The following is a 12148-nucleotide window of genomic DNA, read 5'->3' as shown; positions in this document are numbered from 1 at the left end:
AAAAAAAAAAAAAAAAAAAAAAAGGAGTTCCTGTCATGGCGCAGTGGTTAACGAGTCCGACTAGGAACCATGGGGTTGTGGGTTCGATCCCTGGCCTGTCTCAGTGGGTTAAGGATCCAGCGTTGCTGTGAGCTGTGGTGTAGGTTGCAGACAAGGTTTGGATCCTGCATTGCTGTGGCTCTGGCATAGGCCAGTGGCTGCGGCTCTGATTCGACCCCTAGCCTGGGAACTTCCACATGCCGCGGGAGCGGCCCTAGAAAAGGCAAAAAAAAAAAAAAAGGCTCATGTTTAATAACAGTCTTTCAATGATGACTCCAAATTATATTATCCTACAGTTAATTAATTCACCACACATCACAAGGAAGATTACGTATAAGTAACATCACATTACTATGGTGTAAGACCCAAAAGGGAGAAAGGTCAACTTTGATTTCTTTTTTTTTTTGGTCTTTCTGCTATTTCTTTGGGCCGCTCCTGTGGCACATGGAGGTTCCCAGGCTAAGGGTCGAATCAGAGCCGCAGCCACTGGCCTACGCCAGAGCCATAGCAACAGGGGATCCGAGCCACGTCTGCAACCTACACCACAGCTCACGGCAACGCTGGATCGTTAACCCACTGAGCAAGGGCAGGGACCGAACCCGCAACCTCATGGTTCCTAGTCGGATTCGTTAACCACTGCGCCACGACGGGAACTCCTCAACTTTGATTTCTAGTACTTAAAACAGTGTTAGGAGCTTGGTAATTTTGTTAAGTATAAATTTTAGAGAAGCTTGATAATCTTATTTCCTAGAATATAAGAAAATAAAAGCAGTATATTAGGGAATCAATAGAGGCAATTTACCATAGTTACAGCTAATTGGCAAAATTATTCTACCAAACAGCTCTGCTGCTTCAACAACACCAAAAGGCATCAATGAATTAACTAATACAGGACAAAAACAGATGTTCATGATCTCAAATTGTGAAATAAATTTTAAGAGGAGAAAGAAAAAGGCTTAATTGTATTGACTGTATTGTTAAATACGGAGGAGTGTAAACACTTAAAAAAGTCTCCTCTAGAAGAATCCCCTCATTTTATAAACGTGTTAACAGGGCTGTCTGTAAAAGGATGCCAGAAATGAAGCCAAGTTTACTGGCTCCTGATTCACAGCAATGTTTAAGAAGTCACATATGATAACATTTTAAACTGGGGCAGTGGAGAATAACTGTTGTTAAGACTATTAAAATTTTTTAGGTCACAACTGGTACAAACACATAATACCAAATCTTTACCAACTTCTCTGAGTAATACAACCTATCTCAAATATTGAATATGCACTTTCTAGAAGGAAATGTTACGCATAAAGATATTTTTCTGTCACTTGAAACCAAAAGACTGATTTCCACAATTTTTAACTAAAACTGTAGCACAAAGTGAGTATTTCAAAAACCATTTTTTAATGAATGGTAAAGCATATGCTGTTGGTTCTCTAGGTCTTCTGTCTTTCTTAAAAGTGCTTTTAACTCACACAAAAGATAAGGGAAGTAAATGAACAAATTACAATCACACAAGTCTTCCTGAAAGTTAACAAGCGAAGGGCAAGAGAAAAACGCTTACAGGAAAAACATGAGTTATTCAGATTTAAATTTTCTAGCTGGCTTTAACTTCTCAGCTTAGGAAGCAATTTTAGTATCTGCATACATTTATTTAGTATTTTATTTAACTGTGTAATTTCTCCTTCTGAGAAAACTTCCACGAATAAATTAGCTGATGTGGGCACCAGGCTTTTAATGTAAGATACATGACTAACAACTTTAGTAACAACCAATAAATTGGTGGTAAAGCAGTAGGAATCTACCATACAGAACTTAAACTTAGTTGTATACATTCATGCTATCTACTTGAAAGAATGTGCAAAAACTCCATTTTTAGGAAGGTTCAAATTTAGGAAGTCCTTGTTCATACTGTTTTTTTCATCTTATTTGTTCCTCTACTTTTTAATGAGAAACTCTATCTTCCAAGAGAAGAAAATCTGGACATAAAATTCTATTAACACTGTTGAATCCTAAATCAAATGCTATGTACTAGGTGGAACAGTGATGATTCTAAAATAATGTCATGTCATGACAATACAACAAAAATATCAAGTGACAAAAGTGATTCAGCAAAAAGTCCTGGTGGTAGTGGTAAGAGCGAACACTTACAATAAGCAATTTACTCTGCTAGGCATTGTGCCAATAAGTGTATATGTACTTTCAACTTAATCCTTACCAAAAAAACCTTTCAAGTTAGATATTATTATTTCCACTTCATGTTAAGAGGAAAATAAATCAGGGTATGACTTGCCTAAGATGATGCAGCTGGTATGTGCTAGAGCTAAAACTTTATATCAAACAATGTGGATACACAGTCCGGCCCCTGACCACTCCGCTTTCTTAACCCCAATGTTTAACTCTCAACAAAGTCCAGGCCAGAAATCGGTAGGGTAAGGTAAAAAAGACTGTTAATGATAACTTTGAAACCAATCTTGTTTTCCTTAATTTTAATAATTTCCCATTAGATGTTTTTATCTGAATAGAAAAACAAGTCCTGGTAACCTCTTAGAAGATATTGGACAGATGCTAAATAACGAATAAACTCTGTTCTTCCAGTAAAAACTCTGAAATAATTATTTTAGACATTATCTACTTAAGTTTAGTAATTGCTGAAAGTAGCTTTAAAAGAAGGCCCTGGAGGGAGTTCTTGCTATGGCACAGTGAGGTAAAGGATCAGAAAAGAAAAACAATTATTCCATTTGTGGGAAAACATTAATGAGTATGTACTGTAAATGTAATAATGACTACTCAGAACACAGAAAGCAGAGGTTCTCAAACTTTGGCATGTATTAGAATCACATGGAAGAACTAGTTAGATTACTTGGCCCCACTCCAGCATTCTGACTCAATATAGGAATTTGTACTTCTAACATGTTCCCAGGTCTCAGATGTTTCTGGAACAGGGAATACTTTTTTTGTTTTTTGTCTTTTTAGGGCTGCACCCGAGGCATTTGCAAGTTCCCAAGCTAGGGGTCGAATTGGAGCTGTAGCCACTGAACTCACTGAGCGGGGCCAGAGATCAAACCCAATACTAGCTGGGTTCGTTACTGCTGAGCCACAAAGGGAACCCCAGAAATACTCTTTGAGAACAAGTGCTTGAAACTAAAGCTTAAAAGTTACAGTACCAGCAAGAGGAATGTTGTTGTTATTCTCACAGACAGTTCCATAACCTAAACTTTAGAGTAAGGCATATCTTTGATAACTGTGGCACATATGAAATTAAACTGGGATATCAAACATTTATCTCTCAAAAGAAAAAAAGGGCTTAACGACTGCATGCTTTTTCACTCTATATTCTAAACTTGCTCTAATTTAACCAGAGGATCAACTTATTTATACATATCATATCATGTAAAAGTCTTTTTTTTTTTTTTTTTTTTTGTCTTTTTAGGGCAACACCCAAGGCATATGAAGCTCCCAGGCTAGGGTTCCTGTACTACGCCACAGCTCACAGCAAGGCCAGATCCTTAACCCACTGAGCAAGGCCAGGGATCAAACCTGCATCCTCATGGATACTAGTCGGGTTCATTACTGCTGGGCCACAAAAGGAAATCCTGGAAATCTTTAAAGTCTTTAGGTGTTCAAGGTGTTAAGTGAAAAATGGCCAGCCCTATCATCCAACAAGTATTTACTGAAGAGCTATTGAGCCTCCAGAAGAGATAACAAGGAAGACAACCCTATGAAACTAATGCTCCCTGCTAACCTTCTGGAGTAGTCTTAGACAAATAATGGGACCATAAATGTCATGCAGACTTAAAAGTTCCCAGGCAAGGGATCAAACAACCAGAGTAACAACACATATCAGGGAACTCCCGGACACTAAACCCCTACAAATAATTGAGAACCCCCTGAAGTGCTAAACCCTAACTATCTCATTATGACTGCTATACAGTTAAGAGGCAGGGGCATAGGGTACAGTGAGATGGTACAATGAGACCACATGGATTCTTAAATTAAGCTATCATATTTAGAAAGAACCACAAAAACCACAGAGGAAACCTTGATATTCTTGATGAACATAAGGTTCTAGAATACACAAATCCAAGAGTGCAGTATATGATTTCCACCTGACAACATGATTAAACAGAGATGAAAATTTTAAGTGAGCTCTTCAGACCACAACTAATGTTACTAGATACAGTTAAGTAAAAAGTAAAGAGCAAATGAAATGTAAAACATCTGGCCAGATTCATTTTTAAATAATTCCTATCACACATCAAGCAAAACAAAAATACATATTACCCACAAGTTATAGACATAGCTCAAACTCTGAAATTCTTAAATGCTTACAATCTTCTCTAGTCCTTAACAGTGAAGAGTTGCTAGCAAAGAGCCTAAAACAGTGCTCACTTTGTAAATAAATCAAATCAATATGTCTTATACCTTACACAGTATTATGCCAATTATATCTCAAAAACAAACAAAAAACCAAGGCTCACAGCTGTTATCATGACACTATCATCATACCTCCTGAAGGTATTAATATGTGGTCAACATAGTGAACAAATATCCAACAACCATTAACATAGAAATTTGGATATAAATTTCTTTTAAAGTTGGTTTAAAAAGTCAGACTCAATCTGTACAAGTAGAAAATATTAGGGAAGTTTTGTGTTAGAATGAAAACCTCTGACAGTCTCCTAATGAAATGCAGACACTCTAATTGATATTAAATGGAAATGGAGATTATATATATGTATGTATAGATTCCAACTATCTCATTATACACCCCCCCAACACACATATCAGAGGATATGAGTATTTTTGTGATGATGCATTGATAAGGAGTTAAACTTTTCTTTTAAATGTCTTTCTTGAGAAGTCATTAGGAAAAAATATACTTAGAAGATAATTTGGGAGTATCCAAAACAAAAACAAAAATTCTAATGTAGGTTCCTGCATAGTTTCCCAGGAATTGAATTGTTTACTATAGTACTTCGGTGTTTTATTATTTTAGTATGTACTATGAAGCAAGGAGGTAAGCACATAGCAAGTCTCAAACATATCTGGTCTGGGTATTTAGCCTATAGCGCATATGAACTTTGGAAAATGCTGCAATTGACAATCACTTGCCAAGAAACAGTTATAATAACTAATTTGTTGCACCAGTTTAAGGTGGTAGATATAACCTTAAGGTCTTTAAAACTCTTTCCACTATAAGGGCTAGATAGCTTTGGCCCAATCTGTTTTCTGAAGGAGACTAAAGCTTGTGAAGTAATATTTCATTACGAAAACAGATATATATATATATGTACACACAACTGTATTACCAAAGAAATCACAAAGAATGTGTGATATGCTGTTCATTATAATTTTTTAAAATATCAAGATTTCTGACTCAAAATAAAAGTTGTGCCATATGGACTATATATATTTTTAATGCTCATCTACTATAAAAACAAACTAAACGGGGATCACACGGCAATGGGATATACAAATGCAGGGGGTTGACAGCCACTATTATACTGCTGAATCTAGGGAAAACACCACTTATCTGGTATATTTTTCTATATGTAGGGAAAAGCCAGGAGACAGCAGAGTTCTATAATTTATCTTACTGGGAAGATCTGAAACTATAAATTCTCAAGCATTACGTACTTGAGAACATACATTCAATGCACAGCATAAAGTTATGTTTCTGAGATATGGACTCCAAAGAGTTGCTATATGCCCATGGCTATCTGTCTTAATGTATTTCAAAAGTCTGATTTTTTAAAAAGTATGAAGTATATTCATGAACACCTGAAAAAATATAGTACTGCTTAATTACACATCCCTTCCTTACAAAATATTGTAAGTCTTAAAACTGTGTTTCTTCGGACATCATCTAATTCAAAAGCATCATTTGACAGATGAGTCTCGAGGCCAAATGAGACTATTCTGCACTGCTATATACAGTTGTGTATTTCTTTGGTTACACTCTAACTTCTTGTCTTCTACTGACAATGCTGCACTGTGAATTGTCTCCTCTTTGTCTTGCATTTCCCTCTCCCCTCACCTCAGTCTAGCTACAACCACCTCTTTCCCCTCTTCTTTCATCTTTCTTTCCAGGCCCCACTTCCCTTTCAGTCTGTCTCCATCGATCACTTTTTCTCTTCCCTTGCCCTAGAATTCTTAAACGGGTTTAATAAAATTTAATTAATTTTACAAATAATCGTAACTTATAAATAGTCCATTTAGAATTAGAATTTTAACACTGACTTTTACTATTTTCACTATTTATTCTTTTTTTTCTTCTTCTTCTTGTGTTTTTGCCTTTTCTAGGGCTACTCCTGCAGCACATGGAGTTTCCAGGTTAGGGGTCTCATTGGAGCTGTAGCTGCGGGCCTACACCAGAGCCACAGCAATGTGGGATCCAAGCAACGTCTGAGACCTACACCACAGCTCATGGCAACGCCATATCCTTAACCCACTGAGCAAGGCCAGGGATCGAACCCGAAGCCTCATGGTTCCTAGTCAGATTTGTTAACCACTGCCCCACGACGTGAACTCCTATTTTCACTATTTATTCTAAAGACAATATAATTCAGCATAAACGTATTAATCTGAAGAAGCTTCTAATCATTATCTAGAAAAACAACAGATCAAATCCTACACTTGTAAAACTGATTCTACTCATGTCTGCATCTATATTTTAGTTTCCATACAACCATCCCATGGATAACCAGGAACTCAAATATTAAAAAACATTAATAAAAATCAAGTCATAAAGCTTGAGTCTGCTGAACAGGTCTTTTCTTCACTGTGATCTATTTAGGTACTCATCATCTTACTGCAAAATTTTATTTGTCAATGTATGATTCAATTAAATTAAGAAAGGATAAAAGAAAATCTCACCCCCAATGGTACTCTCTTGAAATTCATGAAATTGGCCCTTCACAAAACGAAGCACTAGGCTTGATTTGCCAACAGCAGACTCTCCCAGAAGTACTAGTTTAAACTGGCATATTTTATTTCCAGTATTTGGCCCGTTGGGTCTTGTTGCTCCTCGATTAGCCATGTCCAAATGTGAAACAAGTCCCTAACTTCAGTCTCTTATATGAACTTCCAGGATGCAAGGTGACAATTTTTTTCTTTCTGGAGGTAAAGAAACCTAAAAAGAAACAAATATTAAGTAATTAAATATACAAATCAGCAAAACAAATCTAATTATTAATCACTGTAGTAAATTTTGGCTATATTATTGTATGACAATTATAACCTTTACTGAACACTGAATGCCATTTACTTTAATTCTCTCCCTTTGTTAAGAAAATAGTGTAGGAGTTCCCTTGCAGTGCAGCAGGTTAAAGATCCGGTATTGTCACTGCAGCAGCTTGGGCTGCTGCTGTGGCATGGAATTGATCCCTGGCCTGGGAACTTCCACAAGCTGTGGAGGTGCAGTCAAAAAGAAAAAAGAAAAGAATGAAAAGAAAATAATGCAAAGGCATAAGGTCTGAGCCTAAAATTTTCAAGTCTCTAAAAAAATTTTAAAGCTAACCTTTCTTAAAGACTCAACTTTGTGTCCAATGGTTTTAAGTACTTAATACTGCCATTCAACAATCCCATAAAGTTGACTATTACAATCTTTAAAAATGAGGAAAAGAGGCACAGAGAGGTTGAGTAACTTGACTGAGGTCATATAGTTACTGTGACAGAGCTTCAACAGAACTGAGTTTCGAACCCAGGCAACCTGAGAGATGACTCAAGAATTCAGGTTCTGGAACTACACTTAGGTTAAAAGTTTTAAGTAAAATTCTAGAACACAGTTAAGATCTCAATAAATGTTGACCATCATTATTTGAAGATTAAACGGCACTTTTTTTTTTTGTTTTAATGGTACATTTTTTTGTTTAATTAACTCTGGAGCAACAAATATTCTAAGTCTCTCAGGTTTGTGTGGCTGGTGGCTAAAGGACTTAAACCTGTTTTCTCATGTGCTCAGGTACATCATACATGCAAGTATTAACAGTAGTTCTCTAAATGGTGAGCTCATCGGTGTCTTATTTGCTTATACTTTTTTGTAGTTTTGAGGCTAACAATTAAAGGTGTCATTACTTTCTACTTAACACATTTAGAAAAGCTAGCCTAAAGGGCAACTTATGTGTCTTAACATCTAACAACACTACTTTTCAATCTCAAAAGAATTGGCAAACATTTAAGAACTCTTTTCCAATCTACTCACAAATCAACGATAATAGTTTTATTCATCTTTAATGAAATCTGATCATGTGTTAATAACACTAAATCTGATGATTCTCCTTCTCAAATCACTGTTCTATTTCATTTAGGTACCTCAAAGAAATCTGCCTTACCCATGAAATGAGTTTGTACAAGAATCCCTCCTGACAATGAACTCATTAATAAACATATCTACGAAACAATAAAATCACTTTTTCCTTTTCTAAACGGCAGCTCTGAAAAAGTCCTTATCTTTTAGTAATACATACTGAAATATTTACAAATGAAATAATAGGTCTGAGCTGCTTCCAAACAATGGGGGTGTAACTAAAACAAGACTGGCCATAAGATAACTCAAGCGAGTTATACTATCCTCCCTACTTCTGTATATTTAAAAAAAAATTTTGTAATAAAAATGCTCCAACTCCACATCCATCTTCCCATCACCCTAAAAACGTACCAGATTTGGGGATCTAATCCAGGCTGACTATATCAATTTCTACGGGAGCAAGTTCTTTCATTTCAAAGCCTCCATTTCCAGAATACCTAACTTACAAAGCTGCTGTGAGAATTGAATAAGAAATTAAATAAAAAAAATCTCTAAATCTGTAGTCAACACACAGCAGGGACTGACAACTGCCAAGCCCTTTGATGAAATAATGATCAAATATCACTGAGAATGCCGTGTAGACTGACAATGCACCAACACAATGTCAGCTACTACATACAAGAGCGACTGAAACACTTCCCAACTGTCTGATTACCTACAAAAGACAAACTAAATTACTCATAAAGGACAGCTTGCTCCAAAATTCCATGGTACTTCCAAAATTTCAGGGAAAACATCAGATGCCCACTTAAAAATAAAAAGATTATGATTTAGCTTTGCTCTTCAAGATTTAAAGCTCTGGATTATAGTTGCCCCAAGATTTCAAGAAAAAAATTACTAAATCTAATTATAAATATAGAATCAGCATAACATTAAGATAAAAATTACATTTGGTCGTTTTTGCATTCACTCCTTAAACTCCTGTTTCACAGAAACAAAGATTCTGCATTAAATGAAGTTTAAATGTTCTGAAAATAATTGGTATTCTACAGTTAAAGTTCCTCTGGGTGCTCTCTGATCAGACAGCAAAACTGTATTAATAACAGCAACTAACATTTACTGGGCACTTGTTTTGTGCCAAGCACCAATCCATGAATTATGCTTACAGCAACTCTATGAACTCTTACTACTTCCCCCATTTTATTATATAAGGAATAAAGTTTCTAAGCTGTCCTAAATTATCACAGTGGTGTCCATGTAGTTTTTTTTCTTACTACGTATGTGAAAGGGAGCTAACTGGACACACTGGTTCCACTTAAGCAAAAGGTAAAAACCAAATATACGAATTATGACGATTAGAGCTTAAAAAGTCGGAAAGTCTCGGAGAGGACAACCAGCTTCCCAGAGAGGCGGACTGCAGAGCACGTTTAAAGGGCTCTCTACCAAAGGAGCGGCCTAGTTGTCTCAGGTTCTTTAAAAACTGCGGTTCACCACCTTCTAGAGATGAGACAAGGGTCCCTAGACAGCCTGTCTTCTCGAGCCGCCTCCTTCCTCCATTACCCGGCTAGAAAAGTCCGAGATAGGTGGAGCTCCCCAAATTTACACCTGCTGGAGGCCCCGGTTCCTCCTCCAAGAGCACCTGAGTAACTGACACCAAGCTCCAAAAGGCCTGGGCCGGCCGGCCTTGCCAAACCCCTGCGCCATCTCTTCCATCCTCCGCCCCCGAACCCGGCCAGGCTCTAGCCGGGGAACCCCCCTCACCCCCGGGCTGCCGGGACAGACAGGCAGGCGGAACCGCGGCCTCCGGCCCTCTCTCGCGACGCCATCTTGAGAAAGGAAGGGTGACACCCGTCGCTGCCAAGGCCGGTCCCCAAATTCTAGTCTCCAGAGCTCCTTGAGGGATGCGTCACCGGGGCTGGCGGGTCCAGACACCGGGTTCCGCAGCTCCGGCCCCGGCGCGCGAGTGGGTAAGGGCTGGGGGGTCTCCGAGAAGTAAGGGCGGCAGAAGCCCGCGGGTCACCCGGGGTCCCGACCCGCTCCGGGCAGGCTCGGTTACCTGAGCCCGCAACGCGCGGACCCGCGGCGCCAAAGCTTCCGGCTGCAGGACTCAGGCGTAGTCCGAGAGGAAGCTGAAGCAAAGGCTGAGGCGGCGGCGGCGGCGGCGGCGGCGCGTCTCCTCTGCGCCGCTTCTCTCAGACTGGACGGTGCGGGGCTCGTGCTGCGGTGCCGCCCCCGCCGGGCTCCGTCTCCGCCTCTCTCCGCTCCGCCTTCCTCCCTCCTTTCTCCTCCTCTGCCGCCGCCGGCGCTCGAGTTCCCACTAATTCTTCCTCCTCCCCCCTCCTCCCCTCAGGTCGGCCGCCGGCTCCTTCACGAACCAAAACACAAACACTCCAGTCCCTGCGCGGGAGCCACTTCCGCCGCCCGGCGCCAGCCTCGCCGCCACGTCGCCGCACGTCGCGAACTACGCCCTCACGTCACTTCCTGTCGTGGCCAGTGGGCCCGCTCCATCCTCTTCCCCGCCCCCTCTCATATACCCTGGAACCACGGCAAGGCTGAGGGGCGGGGCGGTCGTGTCACGTGATCCCGCGAGCCACAGGGGCGGGTCCGGCCACAGGCCACCGCCCCTCCCCCCGCTCCCGCCCGGCGCGCGCGGCCCCGCCCTCCCCGGCGCCATTGTTATCTGGGCGGTGGACTGGGGCTCCCCGCTGCCGAAGGCAGGGAGCGGGCAGGAACTACCTTGATGGCTTGCTTTGCTTGCTTTCCGGGGAGTTGGGGAGCGTGTGGGTTCCTTTCTCTCTGCCGACTTGGGGGCGCGGCGAAGTTCCCTCTGTGAATATTAGCTCACAATCCCCTTTAACCTACCCTGCAACACCCCAACTCTGCCGTCCTAGCTAAGGGGCTTTTTTGAGGAGACCTTTCTAACACCGGAGAACCTCCCGACAAGTCCTTGGGGATGGGTGGGTCGGTACGGGCCTGGAAGGGGTACCTACTCCGGGGAGCGGGGGTAGAAAGAGATCCTTAACCTGAAAATTGTCTTTTAGGCGGGGACATTTTTAATAATAACATGCTTTTCTTGAGAACTTACCTATTTTTGGTGGGGAGGGGCAAATTATAAAGTAATAGCTGTTTTTTACCGTTTTCCACCGCAAGTTACTGCACTAAACGCTTTACAGGAATTATCCCATTTTCTGCATACACTGAGGCTTTGTCGTCCGCCACCTGTGTTGGAATATCACCTGCCCAAAGTGGTCTTTGCTGCTGCCTAGCACAGTGCCTGACAGCCAGGAGTCCTAATTCATGGTTGTGGAATTCATAGATGTGCTGTGCCTGTTTTGCAGGTAGAGAATTTGAGGCAGAGATCGTGTAACTTGTACAAAATCGCTGCGGTGTTAGTGATGAAATTGTATTCTAACCTGCAGGCTGGCTCCAGAACCCGAGTTCTTAAGCACGATTCCAGTAAAAGAACTCAAGACTTTGATTAGCCTCCGTTGCAGACCTACTTAAGATGTTTTTGTTCAATCTCATGCAATTTCTGGCAGGGCCTCTGAAAACAGAAGAAAACAAAACAAAATTCATTTTGGATTTGGTAGAACCTTAAATCGATTTTCCCTCAGGATGAGGGCTACTTTTTGACTTTGCTGTTTACCATTTATATCCCGATTGTGAGGACATCAGTATTGATTGTCTATATGTGTACAAGGGGTAAGGTATCCTATGGGTGCTCAGTCAACATTTTGCAATGAAGGTGATTTGATCCCTTGAACAGCCAGTCTTTCAGATCCACTCCTCAGTTACTAACCAGAAGAGTATTATCTGTTGTATGTAATTTGGTATCAGTGGCACTTTATCCCAAGGGGTTGTTCC

The 12148-nt window shown here is 40.4% G+C and overlaps 1 protein-coding gene across 3 annotated transcripts in view; it reads right to left on the bottom strand.

Moving 5' to 3' along the window:
• Positions 1–10753, bottom strand: part of RAB5A (RAB5A, member RAS oncogene family) — a 34864-nt gene extending 24111 nt beyond the window's left edge. Inside the window, exons 1-2 of one of the 3 annotated variants that reach the window (XM_021068192.1) lie at positions 10046–10753; positions 6913–7168 (exon numbers count right to left, since the gene is read on the bottom strand). In XM_021068192.1, the coding sequence (XP_020923851.1) occupies positions 6913–7075 (163 nt within the window). In that variant the 5' untranslated portion in view covers positions 7076–7168; positions 10046–10753. 3 annotated transcript variants of the gene reach the window in all.

This window comes from Sus scrofa, chromosome 13, assembly GCF_000003025.6.
Source record: "Sus scrofa isolate TJ Tabasco breed Duroc chromosome 13, Sscrofa11.1, whole genome shotgun sequence".
NCBI lineage: Eukaryota > Metazoa > Chordata > Mammalia > Artiodactyla > Suidae > Sus > Sus scrofa.
Note: the sequence above shows the minus strand (reverse complement) of the source record. Positions and strands in the feature narration are given on the sequence as shown.